The sequence below is a fragment of the Rattus norvegicus genome, chromosome 3, assembly GCF_036323735.1.
Source record: "Rattus norvegicus strain BN/NHsdMcwi chromosome 3, GRCr8, whole genome shotgun sequence".
Taxonomy (NCBI): domain Eukaryota; kingdom Metazoa; phylum Chordata; class Mammalia; order Rodentia; family Muridae; genus Rattus; species Rattus norvegicus.
This window is the reverse complement of record NC_086021.1, coordinates 46,127,912-46,144,369: the sequence shown is the minus strand read 5'-3', so window position 1 is coordinate 46,144,369 and position 16,458 is coordinate 46,127,912. Positions and strand designations below refer to the sequence as shown.

Sequence of the window (16,458 nt, the reverse complement as noted above, 5' to 3'; positions counted from 1 at the left end):
AGTATAAACTGGTCCATTGTCTGTCTTAAGGAGTTTGGGTTTACCCCAAGCGCTCCACGCCTCGAGGCAATGTGGAATTGCATGTGAGGACTTTTCTCCTGTTAGAGGTGTAGCAAACATAATGCCAGAGCATGTATCAATAGAAACATGTAGTTACTGAAGTTTTCCAAAAGAAGTGATATGAGTAACATCCATTTGCCAAACCTGTAGTGGTTGGATTCCTCGTGGGTTAACTCCCACATGGGGTACAGGCAGGAACTGACAACAATTTTGACATTGGGTAACTATCTCCCTAGCTTCTTTTCTAGTCAAAGCAAATCGGCGGCGTAAAGTTTCAGCCATCACATGAAATTGTCTGTGAAATTCTTTTGCTACATCTAATTGAGGGGACAAGGCAACTGCAATCACTCTTGTAGCTTTGTCCGCTAGGTCATTTCCGCGGGACATTGGCCCAGGAAGGCCCGAGTGAGCTCTAATATGTGTTATGAATACAGGGGATCTCCTGCTGAGAAGGGTAGATTGAATTTGTTGAAAAACTTGAGTAAGTTTGTTGGAAGGCCTGATTAATCCAGCCACCTCAAGAACCTTAACTGCATTAACCACATAAGAGGAATCTGACACAATGTTAAGCGGGCCTGGGAAGGTCTCAAGGACCTCTAGCACCACTAAACATTCCACAACTTGAGGTGAGGTTTCATTATACTGCTTAGGTACTACCTTATTATTGACCACATAAGCACCTATACCAGTTTTTGACCCATCTGTATACACTACAACCCCATCAACAAGTGGTTTCTGAGACATTATGTGTGGGAACACAATGGCTTGGCTTAAAGCAAATTGTAGGATCGGGTGTTTCAGATAATGATTATAAATCTGTCCAGCAAAGGAAGTAACTAACACTGCCCAAGCATTTGAGGTAGCAGCTAATGTTTGAACCTGAATGGCTGTATATGGTACTATCAAGGTTTTGGGTTCTTTCCCAAAATGAGTAATAGCTGCCTTCAACCCGCGGAGTGCAAGCTGAGCAACCGCATTGGGATACCAGTCAATAATCTTAGCAGGAGATGCATTGGGATGGATCCATAATAAAGGCCCATCCTGCCACAAGACAGCTGTTGGCAATTGCATAGTTTTGAAAACACACAAGTCAAAAGGCTTGGTCTCATCAATGCGCTGCAATTGAGCATCCTGTAAGGCTTTTTCTACAACTTGTAAGGCCTGGTTTGTGGCTGGCGTCAATGCTCTCGGAGAGGAGATATGAGAGTCCCCTTCCAAAATATCAAATAAAGGTTTCAACTCAGCAGAGGAAACCTTTAAAAATGGTCTCAGCCAATTTATATCTCCCAATAATTTTTGGAAATCATTTAAGGTATGTAAATGATCTCTGCGAATCTCTAATTTCTGGGGAACTATTTTTTCAGGATAAATGACCGATCCCAGAAATGAGCCAATTTCTGCAATTTGAACATTTTCTGCAGCGACTTGTAGTCCCCATTGTCCCAATGTTTTGATTAAGATGGGATATGAGGTCTGTAAGGTTGTTAAATCTTTATCACATGCTAAGATATCATCCATGTAATGAGCCAGCAACAAAGATGGAAATTGCTTCCTTATAGGTTCAAGGGCTCGTTGCACATATAGTTGGCAAATAGTGGGGCTATTGGCCATGCCTTGAGGCAGGACCTTCCACTGAAATCTCTTATCAGGTTCAAGATGATTAATAGCTGGTATAGTAAATGCAAACCTCTGTCTGTCTTGTGGACACAAGGGGATGGAAAAGAAACAATCCTTAATGTCTATAATTATTATCTTCCATTGCTTAGGTAAGGCGGAGAGTAAGGGTAGGCCTCGTTGGATTGAGCCAAATAAACGCATCTGTGCATTAATGGCTCTCAAATCATGGAGAAGTCTCCATTTTCCTGATTTTTTCTTTATCACAAAAATAGGAGTATTCCATGGTGAAATGGACGGTTCTAAATGACCAAGCTGTAATTGTTCATTAACCAATTTAGTGGCAGCTTCTAATTTTTCAGAGGATAGATGCCATTGAAGAACCCATATTGCTTCCTTCGTGAGCCAGGGTATGGGCATAGAACCCTTAATGGCACCTAGGAAAAACCCAGGCCCTGCCTTCCTGTATTACCTTCTTGTGGGACCGGTTCTAATTTTCCTTGTTCCTTTTTTCCTAATCCCTTCCCTTTCTCATAGCCCATTCTCTTCATAATCTCGACAGCTTGTTGAGAGTACTCGTTGGTCAATGTCAGACCTAGACCCTGTAAGACATCCCTCCCCCAAATGTTAACAGGAAGAGGGAGGACATAAGGAATAAACATTCCTGATTGGCCTTCTGGAGCATGCCAGATCAAGGAGCGTGAGCTGATAGTGAGGCTGGCCTCATACCCTAGTCCTTGTAAGGAATGGGATGATTGAGTGGCAGGCCATGCCTTAGGCCACCACTTAGAGGAGATAATGCTCTTATCAGCCCCTGTATCTAGAATTCCCTTAAAAGTTTTCCCTTCTATATTCAACTCTAAAGAGGGTCTGGAATTAAGGTCCATCATTAGATAAGCAGAATCAGTCCCGGAAGAGCCAAAATTCGCGGTACCTCTAGGGACCCCGGAAGAAGGAAAATGATCATGTAAGCTTGGAAGAATAATCAACTGAACAATCCTGTCATCTGGGGAAGTGGAAAAAATGCCTTGAGGGCACGAGCAGAGAACTTGAAGTTCTCCCGTGTAATCTTGATCTATTATTCTAGGGTGAACAATAAGTCCCTTTATGGTTAAGGAGGACCGTCCCATAATAAGGCCGACACTTCCCATGGGTAGGGGGCCTTTGTAGTCAGTGGGGACAGGTTGCACACCCATCAGTGGCATTAATATGAATTGGGTGGTGGAACAGAGGTCCACTCCTGCTGAGCCTCTTGTGGCTCTGCGAACCGTGGTGTCCGTCTGTTGTAAGCTGGAGTCCCATATGTTTTGGGGCCCTGAGACCTGGGGCCCAGATACCCATTTTTGGAGTGTTTACACCCCCTTCTGCCTGGGGAGGCCCGGGCTGAATAAGCCTGCCTCTGATATCTTTAACTGAGTGACACTCACTAGCCCAATGATAGCCTTTCCCACACTTAGTACACAGTCCTGGTGCTCTCTTCCTAGTGAGGGCTTGACACTCCTTTTTCAAATGTCCTGGTTTGCCACAGTTATAGCAGACCTTGCGATCACCTGTACCTGAGCACTTTTGGCCCTGTAGGATAGCAGCTGCAAGGCCGGCATTAGTAAGTGGGCCTCCAAGTTCTCGGCAAACTCTCAGCCAGTCCTGTAATCCTTTGCTCTTCCTAGGTGTAATAGCTGCTCTGCATTCCTGTGTGACTTGCTCATAGACCAACTGTTCCACTAAAGGCATTGCCTGTTCAGGGTCTCCAAAGATCCTGCCGGCTGCCTCTGTCATCCTAGCCACGAAGTCTGAGAATGGCTCCTGGGGGGCTTGTATGATTCTTGTTAAGTGTCCCCCAGACTCTCCCTTCTTGGAAAGTGCCTTCCACGCCTTAACAGCGGCAGTGGCAATTTGAGCGTATGCTCCCCAGTCATAGTTAGTTTGATTATTGGCATATTGCCCTTGTCCTGTTAGCAGATCAAGCGTCCAGTCTCTCTGATTGACTTCAGCAATGGCATTGACTTTGGCCTGTGCCTGAGAGACGTCATACCATAAGGCTTTCCATTCCATGTATTGCCCCATATTAGGGAGTGCAGCCTTCACTGTTGTCTGCCAGTCTCCTGGAGTCATGGCCAGAGTGGCAAGCCTTTCGACTTGAGCAATAGTAAAATTGGCACTAACTCCATAGTTACGGACTGACTCGGCAAGTTCCTTAATTTGAACATATTCTACTGGTGCGTGAACACGGCCTCCATCGGCGGCCTCAAACACCGGGAATGCCTGCTGTATCTTTTTCTGTTCCTCTTTAGTGAGGAAGGAATCTGAGTGGAATCTCTCCATATAAGATGGAGGGGCGCTGGGGCTTATAGGCTGGGAAACCGCATGGTTTCCACATCCCACTTCCTTCTGTTTACCCAAGCTGTTAGCTCGTTGTTCATCTGGGTAGTATCTTTCTTTTTCACAGATGAGCTGCCTCATCTTCTAAATCCTCTCCCTCAGAGGAGCTAAGCTCATCTGTCTCTGAGCTATCAAGCTCTGAAGTCTTTGAATCCTTTATCGGATAAAGACTTCTGCTTTTCAAGACCTTTTTCTCCCTTCTCTGTTTTATCTCCCCCGGGGCGTTTTTTTCCCACTCTCTCGCTTCCGCATTGGAAGGGTCTTTTTTCTTAGGTGCACCTTTTCTCTTTGAACTCTTTAATTCCTTATCTAACACTGTTTCTGACACGCTGCCTCGCCCTTCCCCCAACGCTCTCCGCTTTGCTGTTACAACTGGGCAACTCCCACGTGACCTCTGACGCCGTTTGGCGGTAACTAGAAACTCAAAGGTCAATAGAAAAAGCCCGAGGGCTGCCAGAGCAACCATAGTGGCTCCTGCCGCATCCGGCAAAGGCGTGAGATGGAACAGCTCAAGGCTAAACATAGTCTCTCAGAGTCTTACCCGCGTCCCACAGCTTCTGGATTTCTTCCGTGAAACGGAAGCTCCCCTTGGCACCAGCGATGATGTGGCTTTTTTGTCCTGGGTTCTCGGCACCAAATGTCCCACGCGCGACCTCTCACCAGCAAGAAACACGCAGGGACATAGAAATCCTTGCTGTGACCAAACTTTTATGTTAATCTTAAGGAGAAGCCCCGCACGCCGGCATGGCGTGCTTATATACACCCTAGCGTGGCGCATCCACACCTGATTGGTCAATTACTCATGATCTTATCAGGCACGCCCTGGAGTGGGCAAAGACCTGGCATGAAGGCACTCTTGCAAATGTGCACACAGTTAACTTCCTGAAAGGAAGTCGGCTGGCGCGGCGAAGGCTGGCACCATCTTGTCTAGCTCGGCCTTCCATGTGGGGCGCAGTGGAAGCCAGCGCCATCTAGTGGTGGCGAATGTTATTGCGGCCCTCTACAGTGTGGAACATCTGGGTTGTTTCCAGCTTCTGGCTATTGCAATTAAGACCACTATGTACATAGTGGAACACGTGTCCCTGTGGCATGATGGGGCATCTTTTAGGTATATTCCCAAGAGTTGTATTTCTGGGTGTTTAGGCAGGTCTATTTCCAACTTTCTGTGGAACCTCCAAATTGATTTCCAGAGTGGTTGTAACACTTTGCAATCCCACCAGCAATGGAATGGAGGCGTGTTCCTCATTCTCCACATACTTGCCAACATGTGTTGTCACCTGAGGTTTTGATCTTAGCCATTCTGACTGGTAGGAGGTGGGATCTCAGGGTCATTTTCATTTGCATTTCTCTCATCACTAAGGACTTTGAACATTTCATTAGGTGCTTCTCTACCATTCGATATTCCTCTGTTGTGAATCTCAGTTTAGCTCTATATCCCATTTTTTAATTGAGTCATTTGGTCACTTTGGCCATTAGCTTCTTATGTTCATTATATATTTTTAGATATTAGGCCTCTATTGAATGTGGGGTTAGTGAAGATTTTTTCCCAATCTCTAGGTTGCCTATTTGTCCTATTGACTATTACTTTGATTTACAGAAGCTTTCCAGTTTCATAAGGTCCCATTTTTCAATTCTTGATCTTAGAGCATGAGCCATTGGAGTTCTGTTTTGGAAATCTCCACCTGTGCAAATGAGTTCAAAGCTCTTTACCACTTTTTCTTCTCTTAGATTGAGTGTATCTGGTTTTATGTGGAGGTCCTTGATCCACTTGGATTTGTGCTTTGTGCATGGTGACAAATATGTGTCCATTTTCATTTTCCTACATGCAGAGAGTTAGACCAGCATAGTTTATTGAAGATTCTTTCTTTTTTCCATTGTATATTTTTGGCTTCTTTGTCAAAGATCATGTGTGAGTATGTGTGTGGCTTTTTTCTGGGACTTCAATTCTATTCCATTGATAAATTTATCTGTCTCTGTACCAATACCATGCAGTTTTTATGACTATTGCTCTGTAGTATAATTGAGGTCAGGGATAATGATTCTCCCACCCATTCTTTTAATGTTAAGAATTGTTTTCATTATTCTGTGTTTTTTGCCTTTCCAGATGAATTTGAGAATTGTTCTTTCCATGTCTTTGAAGAATTATGTTGGAACTTTTATGGGGATTGCATTGAATCTGTAATTTGTCTTTGGTAGGATGGATATTTTACTATTTGAATTCTGCCAATGCATGAGCATGGGAGATTTCTCCATTTTCTGAGATCTTCTTTGATTTCTTTCTTGAAATACTGGAAATTCTTTTCATTGGTTAGAGTTATCACATGGTATTTTATATTATCTATGGCTATTGTGAAGGGAGTTGTTTCCATAATTACTTTCTCAGCCTGCTCAACATTTGTATAAAGGAAGACTACTGATTTATTTGAGTTAATTTTATATCTGGCCACTTTGTTGAAGTTGTTTATCAGCCGAATAAGTTCTCTGGTAGAATTTTTGGGGTTGCTTTAGTATACTATCATATCATCTGCAAATAGTGATACATTTAATTCTTCTCTGCCCTCTTTCTTAATAACAATTTTATATGTTTTGTTCCAGAACCTTCAGATAAGCCACCTATGTTACTAATTGCAAGTCCTGAAACAATTGAGCTCTTCTACATCAATGGAAGCAAAATGACAACTCTAAGCTCAGCTAACAGAAATGAAATCCATACTCTAGATTTTATTTATAGTGAAGAAATGATTTGCTGGATTGAATCAAGAGAATCTTCTAATCAACTCAAATGTGGCCAGATGACAAAATCAGGAAGATTGATAGATCAAAGGATAATTAACAGTCTTCAATCCTTCCACAGTAAGTATTTCAATTTTCTGCATTGCCCCTCAAGAATTTCCCCTAGACATTACATTCTTTTCTTACCTCTCTACTTAGCCAGACTAAAGAGCTGCATGTGTGAATATGAGTGACTTGGGTTTATATTCGCTTGTGTTCACTCATCCAGGTTAAGTAGCTCTTTGTCCCTCAGTAGCAAATTGCAATATTTGTTGCAATAGTTTTTCATATTGCCTGGGTTCTACCTGGCATGTAATTGACACTTTTTGATGAAATATAGTTAACATTGTGACTGCAAAAATGGAATCTCAATAAAAGAAGAAATTCGGAAAATTATTTTTACTAATTATGACTTACTGGCTATAGTATTTATTTCACATAAACTGAAAACTATTAGGTTTATACCAATTGAAAGAAAAACATCTCTGTATTGATTTTAATTAAAGCAAATCAGTACATTTTATTATTTTCTAAAATATGAATTATTGATTGATTTTGATTTTATGATTTGTAACCATTCTTCTCTCTGTGCCTAGTACAACAAACTAAAATCATAAGGTTACACAAATATGAACATCACATATACAGTCCCTCTTCCACATCTCTTGCAGAGAAAGAAAATTTATTTGACTATGCTTAGATAACCTTGAATGAGAATTTTAACATGTACCTAGTTATTTTCTGTTGACAGAAAATGATGCCCTCATTAATTTTATAAGCTAAAATTAAATGGAAAAATAGCATAAACCTTAAGAAAGAAAAATATTCTAAACTCAAATAAATGTAATTTGCTGATGAAAAGTATTTGGTGATTTGGACAGTCATCCATACCCACCTTAACAAAGTTTGGTATTTCATACCATATCTCAAACATGGGTCCATGCAAGAACTGAATTTGAACCAATGCACTATCTTTTTGTTTCATTTGGATTGCCCCATTTAAAACAAATGTATTCATCTCCATAAATAGCATAAATAATGGTGACGTAACCAGGACAATCACTAATCACATAAGATTGTTCCCAAGATTACTTCCAGCTGTCTTCTTTCTATATTTACCATTCCCTAGTATTTATCTCTTTGATAATTATAAAAAATCATTACTTTTTAAACCTAAACAATTTAAAATTTTTTACATCATAATAATTGTAAACATGTCCTTATAACTTACTAATATTTTATTTATAAAATATCAAGACATTTATACGAATGAAGATTAATTTTGTTTAGCCACTCGGGGAAGGCTGAATAGCATATTCGTTTTGAAATGAAGAAAAGAAGTGGACTCTTAATGATTTTATTTAGTGTAAAGAATTTTTATGATGTTTGGTTTAAGTCTTATAATTATATAATCACTTTTAATTTTTTAAAAGTTTTAAGTATGAAGAAGTAATTTAATGATAGCGTAGACAGAAATGTGGGTAAGGTTGCCTGGCCTCTTTCATAATTGTAAGCTCTGCATTTTAGCAGCTTGTCATTTCATAGCTGCCATGGAGTATGATGTACTGTACATTTACCATGACAATTTGTGAGTTAATAATGAAGCTTGAATATTCCCTTCATGTATAATTACATAAAGCCTCTGTCACATCATATAAGTTAAAATAATGGACCAATGGAAGCCTAGTTAAATGCATGTCACCATTAACTAATTCAGAGATTACATTTGCAATTTTTCAGCACCATTGTTTTTAGGTGTCTTTTATCTGACCTTATCAAAATGCATTTCAAAGGGCTCTTTTTAAAAAAAAATAATCAAGACATATCAAAATGTCTTGGTTCGCAGACTCGTATGACGTCATGTGTTCTGTTATAGATTTTTAGTCACTATATATTTAATTTTTGCATATACAACTCATCCCCAAGCCAGAAGAAGAGATAGCCCCTTTTTGATTTATAAAAGACAAAATTTTAACTCAGATCATGAGAGTGTTATGCGAAATTAAATGGTTAAAACAGACCTCAAACAACTAAGCCTCATATTTGTTTGCTAGTTTGAAATTTTGTTTAGCTTAATGCTAGAAAAATGGATGCTCCTCAGATGCAGATATGATAATTTTATTCATCGTGCTAAATGGTTATTTATGCCATAAAAAAGCTATTATTTCCTTTTATAGATGAAAAATTGAGATTCTCAGAAGCTGGGTAACATCATACAGAAAGTGTGGTCTGATTTGAACCAGATTTTATAGCTTTTACAAATACTTCTCTGTCTCTCCATCTTGTTTTTCCACTCTAACAAATCAAAATTGTTAGTCTCATACTACTAGTATCAGGAAGTTGGGACTTTTAAAAATTGTGAATGAGGTGGAAGTGGTGTTATGAAGACTTTTGTTGTACAAAATATCCTACAAATGCTTCTTGTGTAGCTCCCCTAGGTGTGTTGCCTCTTAACACTTAGAAAATCCTTAAAGCAATATTGTGAAATAATGAAAGAGAGGGTACAATGACATGCATGAGAAATCATTTTGATTAAGCAACACTGGAGAACATGATAGAGCATATTTCCACATGATTTTATATTTTCATATTTATGATACCATTGATTTCATATCTGCCATTGTGTTCTCTAAAGAATAGATTTGGAAGATAATTTTGAGTTAATTGACTTGCAAATAAACCTGATTTTTATTGAAGTATCTTAACAAAACATATTTGTTGCAGTTAATTATTTTTTAAATGTTTTCTTGGAGAACAGTGTGGTAGAAACACGGACACTGAATAAAAAGTAAGCTGCTGATATCATCAGGACACTATTCAGAAGTGAATGAAGTAGATTAGGGTATCTTTAATTTTATTATTAAAGACCTATTGTCACACATACTTTTGCTCTGTTGTTGTATGTGATTCTCAAATAATCTGAAGATTATGATGAGTTTTTTTTTTTTTTTGCATGTTCTGGCATGGACTTGACTTTTTCATCTTTGTAAATGTATTTATGTATTTCTTTATTCATTTATTCATTTATTTATTTGTTTACAACAAAGACTGCCCCCTCCAGTCCTTCCTCAGAGAAACCCTCCTTCCACACCCACTTCTCCTCTGGGAGGATGGGCACCACCATGGTATCCCCTGACCCTAGTGCATCAAGTCTCTGGCAGGATAGAGGCATTTTCTTCCGTTGAGGTCAGACAAGGCAGCCCTGTCGGGGCACAGATACAACTTTGGTGAAAGGGTCCATTCCAGTTGTTGGAGGCCGAGATGGAGACTGAGCTTCATGTCTACTACATTTGTGTCAGGGGCCTTGTTCAAGCTCTTGTGTGGTCTTTACTTGGTGGTTTAGTTTTTGAGAGCTCCCAGAAGTCCATGTTAGTTGACACTGTGGGTCCTCATGAAGGGTTACAAGCTCCTTCAGGGCCTTCAATCCTTCTCCCACTTTTTTCTTAAGAGGCCTTAAATTAGATTCAGTGTTTGGGTGTGGGATTCTGCCTCAGCTAATTCAGCTTCTGAGTAGAGACTTTCAAAGGACAGTTATGCTAGACTGTCTATAAGGATAACATATTATCATTAATAATGTCGAATTGCTATTTGACCATGGGATGGGTTCCAAATTGGGCCAATTATTAGTTGTCAATTCTTCAGTCTCTGCTCCATCTCTGTACATGCATTTCTATTAGACAGAACAAATTTAGGGTTAAAAGTTTGGTGGGTCCTGAGGATCTCACACTTCCCACATCTATGGTACATTCTTGAGCATCCTCCCAACCTCCTTCCTCATGAGATTGCCTGTTTTCCATTTTTTTCTGCTGGCCCTCAGGACTTTGGTCCTTTACCCCCATTCAATACCAGATCAGGTTCTCCTGTCCTCCCTCCCCCATCTCCTTTCCCGCCCCTGTCCCTCCCTCTCTCCCTTCCTCCCTCCCTCACTCCCAACTTGCTTTCTTCTCCTTCCCAAGTAGGACTGTTGCATCCTCACTTGGGCCCTTCAGTTTTTTGACCTCTTTGAGTTCTGTGGACTGTATGTTGAGTATTCTGTCCTTTTTTGGGGGGGTATAATATCCACTTATTAGTGAGAACATGTAGTGGATGTCCTTTTGGGTCTGAGTTACCTCACTCAGAATGATATATTCTAGTTCCATCCACCTGCCTGCAAAACTCAGGATGTCCTCGTTCTTAATAGCTGAGTGGTATTTCATCCTACAGTCAAAACTCTGACCCATAATTCTTCCTGTTTGAAAGAAATGCAGGGATGGAAATAGAGAAGAGCCTGAGAAAAAGAAGGTCCAGTGACGGGCCCAAAATGGGATCCAGCTCAAGGGGAGGCCCCAAGACCTGACACCAAAACTGAGGCTATGAGGTGTTCACAAAAGGGGACCTATCATGACTGCCCTCCAAAACACCCAAAAGCAGCTGAAAGAGTCAGGTGCAGATATGTGCACCCAACCAATGAACAGAAACTGCTAACCTCTCTGGTTGAATTTGAGAAAAGCTGGACGAAGCTAAGGAGGAGGGCAACCCTGTAGGAGGAAGAGAAGTCTCAACCCCTGAGACCTCTCAGACACTAGATAGCAGAGAGACACAGGCAGCATAAGCCAGCTGAGATGAGACACCCCAAACCATATATAGCAGAGGACTCATGGGCCCAGGTTCAGTCAGAGAAGACACACCTAACCGTCCAGAGACAGGAGGCCCCAGGAAATGTAGAGGTCTGGGGGGTGGGAAAGGTGGAGACATCCTTATGGATACTTGAGGTAGGGGACAGGAGGTATGAGATGTTATACCCTTTCCTGGTTTCCCCTTTGGGAACCCTCCTATCCCATTCCCCCTTCCCCTACTTCTGTGAGAGTGTTTCCCCAACTACCTACCTAATTCCTTCGTCCTCCCTGACATGGCATTCCACCACACTGAGGCATCTAGCCTCCAGAGGACCAAAAACCTCTCTTCCCATTGATGCCCAACAAGGCCATCCTAAAAAAAAAATGGTGGGTTGCTTGATGTGTTTATTCCTCCAGTGGGAGTTTGACCTGGAAAGAACAAGTAGACTCTTTAGGTTCCATGTCTCCACTGTTGGCTAAGGTCACTCAAATTGACTTCTGGGAGCCTCCTCAGTCTCCACAGTAATCCCCGCTACCACTACCCTCAGCAGTTGCATATTCCCATACATGCTTCTGGTCCTCTGGGCATCACTCCTTTCCACACACATGAACCCTCATTCCCCATTTCAACCCCTCTCCTCTTTGATATATTTCCCTCCTTTTACCTTCTATAACTATTGTGTTTATGCTTCTAAGTGCAATTCAAGCATCCTCCTTTGGACCTTCCTCATTGTTTCACTTCTCTGGGTCTGTGTATCATCATAGGTAGTCTGTACTTTTCAGTTAATAGCCACACACCAGCGAGTATCTACTATGCCTGCCCTTGGAATCTAGATTACCTCCCTCGTAGTGTTTTCTAATTTCATCCACTTGCTTGCAAAAGTCATGATGGCCTTGTTATTAATATTTGAATAATATTCCATTGTGTAAATGAACCACATTTTTTGTATTCTTTCTTCAGCTGAGAAAAACCTGGGTTGCTTCTAGTTTCTGAATATTATAAATAAAGCTGCTATGAATGTAGTGGAACAAGTGTCCTTGTGATATAGTGGAACATCTTTTACATATATTCCCAGGAGCTGTATAGTTGGGTCTTCAGGTAGAACTATTTTCAATTTTCTGAGGAAACACCAGATTGATTTCCAGAGTGGTTGTGTCAGTTTGCAATCCCACCAGCAAAGGAGGAGTGTTCTTCTTTCTTAGCATCATCACCAGCATGTTCTGTTATTTGAGGTTCTTAGCCATTTGTTTAAGGTAGAATGTCAGGGTCTTGTTGATTTGCATTTCTCTGATGGCAAAGAATGTTGACCATTTTTTAGAAGTGCTTCTTGGACATTCTAGATTCCTCTGTTGAGAATCTTTGTTTAGCTCTGTACCCCATTTTAAAAATTGAGCTATTATGTTTGTTGTAGTCTAACTTCATGAGTTCTTTATACATTTTTGATATTTGCCCTCTGTTAGATGAAGAGCTTTTCCTAATTTGTAGGTTGCCATTTTCTCCTACTGACAGTGTCCTTTGCCTTACAGATTCTTTCAGTTTTATGTGATCTCATTCATCAATTGTTGATATTAGAGCTTGAAACATTGGTGTGCTGATCAGGAAATTGCCTCCTTTACCGATGTATTCAAGGCTATTTTCCTCTCATCTATGAGATTTAGTGTATCCAGGTTTATGTTGTAATATCAATTGACTTAGACTTGAGTTTTACGCACAGTGACAAATATTGATCTGTTTTCTTTCTTCTTCATGCAGACATTAGTTACACTAGCACCATTTGTTGAAGATGCTTTCATTTTTTCCATTGTATGGTTTTAGCTTCTTTGTCAAAAATCAATTTTCCATAAGTGTGTGGGTTTATTTCCGGGTCTTCAATTTTATTCCATTGATCAACCTATCTGTTTCTGTACCAATTCCTTGCAGTATTTATCACTATTGCTCTGTAGCACAGCTTGAGGTCAAGGATGGTGATTACTCTGAAAGTTTTTTTTTATTGTTTAGGATTGTTTTTTGTATCCTGTGGGTTTTTTTTTTTTTTTTTTTTTTTTTTTTTGCTTCTTCCTATGAAGTTGAGAGTTGCTCTCTCAATGTCTGTAGAAGATTGTGTTGGCATTTTGATGGGTATTGCCTTGAATCTGTAGACTGTGTTGGTAAGCAATATACTGTTTATTCTACTAATCCATGAGCATGAGAAATCTTTCTATCTTGTAATATCTTCAATTTCTTTCTTCAAAGACTTGAAGTTATAGTCATACAGGTCTTTTATTTGTGTACAAAGAATTTTTATATTCTTTGTGGCTATTGTGAAGGGTGTCATTTTTCTAATTTCTTTCTCTGACCCTTTATCATTTGTATAAAGGAGTAATACCGATTTCTATGAGTTAATTTTATATCCAACAACTTCTTATAAGCCATTCTTGGTCTCATCCCCAGTCCAGCAGAATATGCTTGGCTAAAGATAGCACCGACTGTGCTTTCTGTCTTTTAGCTTCAGAGTTAGCTCCACACTGCTTTGATCTCTTCTCTAAGCCTTTGATTGGTTTTGTTTTTAGCAAAACTTTTTAGTTCTTTTTCTTTTAGAAATTTTTTAGTTCTTTTTTCATGTGAAGATTTGTCTACATGTAGCAAATAAAATCCTGGATGAATTTATTTAGTTTTTACTTATTGTTTATGTATTTTATTTATTCTTTAACAGTTGATTTTTGTCCTCTATTCATTCTAATTTCTCTCCTGTAACTCTAATCTTTAGAAAGCTTTAAAATACTCTATTTTGTTCATTTGAAATCACAAACTCTTGCTATTGTTTATAACAATCAGTTGTACTGGGAGGTGAAGCTAACATCTTAAAATATACTAAAAATATTTTACTTTTAAACTTTTCCTTGAAAACACACACACACACACACACACACACACACACACACACACATGTCATAATTCCTCAGGTGTTCACAGCATAGACAGACCTAGCTTTGGCTTCTTATCCTCCTTCAATCTCCTGTGTAGTTGGGACTAAAGGTGTCATATTATATTGTTTCTCCAAGCCATATTATATTGCTTCAATTTGGTTTCCCATTGTTGCTAGTGAATAGAGAATTTCTTATCCATTTCTTTCTTTAAAATTCAAAGAATTAACAAGAATTTCTAGTTATTTAAAACAAAGTAATGTGATAGTTTCTCATTTTTCTTAGAACAAAACAAAGCTTTACCTTCTGGCTTCCCTGCTGGCACCCTATCTCCTCTGCTTCTGTCTCCCACACAAATCCTGTTGTAGGGAAGTAGAGTTTGTGCTTCCTGTGACGCAGTTTAATCTCTCATTTTATTCAGATTCTTTCTGAATAGATTCCAGTTTAGCAGCCCACGCTAAACCTGGAATTTATGCGTTTACTTCCTCACCAGAGATGAAATGCATTTAGCAATCAGTTCAGAAAACAACATTCTGGTAGAAAGTGCTAAGAGGTTCATGAACTTCAAGTGTAAGAGAAGAAATGCTGATGATTACCAGTCTTACATCATATATGTATATGATTTTTCAAAAACAGTATTTTCTTTTCGGTTGTCCATATCTTTCCTTAGGGAATCCCTAGAAGATGAGGTATGGTTGGCTCTTAGCTGTTCAGAATTCATAATATTGTACTAGAATATCATCTAAAGTAACTTTTGCACAGATAGTTAAAATAAATGCTTTTAAATGTTGGGAGAGCATCTCATGAGGGAATATTACAACTCTATTCCCACAGATTCGATTGGCAAACTTCTGTTTTTTGAGGAAATGCATTATATATTAAGCTTCTTATGAGTTTTTAAAACCTCATATTTCCTACTTAGCACATTTGAAACTTTTTCTGATACAAGCATTACCATTTAGATGTATGCAAAGCTAATTAATACACTTCCTTCCTGCAGGGTTTTGGAGTGTCAGGGTTGAAAATAGACCATTACTGAGATTTTTTGGTTTCTTTACATGACTAAAGATGCTGGTCTAAGAACACATTTCTATATCCTTTTGGGATATTTCTCTTGATAGTATATTAAAAAGTAACTTATCCTGAGGAGCAGTCAGTAAAGAGTCATGGAAGGCCTTCCTTCGTCCCTGGATAGAAGAGAAAGCAAAGTGAAGAAAGACAAATTTCTTTACACTCTGCTTTTCTATAAATTTGTCTTTGTTATTGGTCTATCTTTGTGATTGTCAGGCTGTAAAGACTGTGACTATCATACTGTTGTTTGGCTGCAAGCACGAGAGCAGAAGCTAGGGATATGCCAGGCTTGAGTGCTGGTAGACAGTTTTTCTCAGCATTTGTTAAGATATATATTGCACGCGCAAGATCCGAACATACTCCATCCAAATTATGCTTGATGTCATATAAGTCTGTTAAATCCTGATTACTAAACTTTCTAACTAGATTCATGTGTCTGTTGTTCCATGCATAAGTTTTATAATAAGCGTTTTTTAAAACATTGGGTTCCGGATGTTTCTTTGGTTATTTATTTTGACCATATTCACTACTCTTTATCCTCCTCAGCCTCTCATGCTAGTTGCTAGTCTTCAATCCAATTTCCAAAATTCCCAATATTGCCAAATATTGTAAACATGGTATTTGTGCAGAATATGCATGATATGGTACAATTTGTATATATAGCATTTATATCCCACATTAATATCCCAAATTGCTGCTCTTTTGTTCTCTACATGGAAAATATTATTTAATTTAATTTATATCATCATTAATTAATTAAATGCTAATAAAATTAATTTAAAAGTAATATAAATTAATGGAACAAGTAAATAAATTCTTAAATGGCAAAATTCTGTCAAAATGTTATATGATTTCTGCAGATTATATATTTTCTTCCTCCCCGTGAATTATTTATCAATCTTTTTAAAAGTTTTGCTTGCTTATCTAGGAATTCATGTTTTTCTTTCACTTTTTTATTATATTATTTTAGTATTTAATTTTTTAAATTAAAATATAGTATGATTGTATTCTTTCTAAGTCCCTCATATAATATCCTCATATTCTCTCTACTCTCCACCCAACT

At 39.0% G+C, this 16,458-nt stretch overlaps 1 protein-coding gene across 6 annotated transcripts in view; it reads left to right on the top strand.

Annotated features, from left to right (window-relative positions):
* The window catches only part of Lrp1b (LDL receptor related protein 1B), a 2,121,147-nt gene that overhangs the window by 980,778 nt on the left and 1,123,911 nt on the right, over positions 1 to 16,458 (top strand). For all 6 annotated transcript variants that reach the window (XR_010064783.1, XM_063284873.1, XM_063284870.1 and 3 more), the window contains exon 6: positions 6,649 to 6,906. Coding sequence is in view for 5 of the 6 variants with exons in the window: in XM_063284873.1 (XP_063140943.1) it covers positions 6,649 to 6,906 (258 nt within the window). In the remaining variant the exon portion in view is untranslated. The remainder of the gene's footprint in view (positions 1 to 6,648; positions 6,907 to 16,458) is intronic.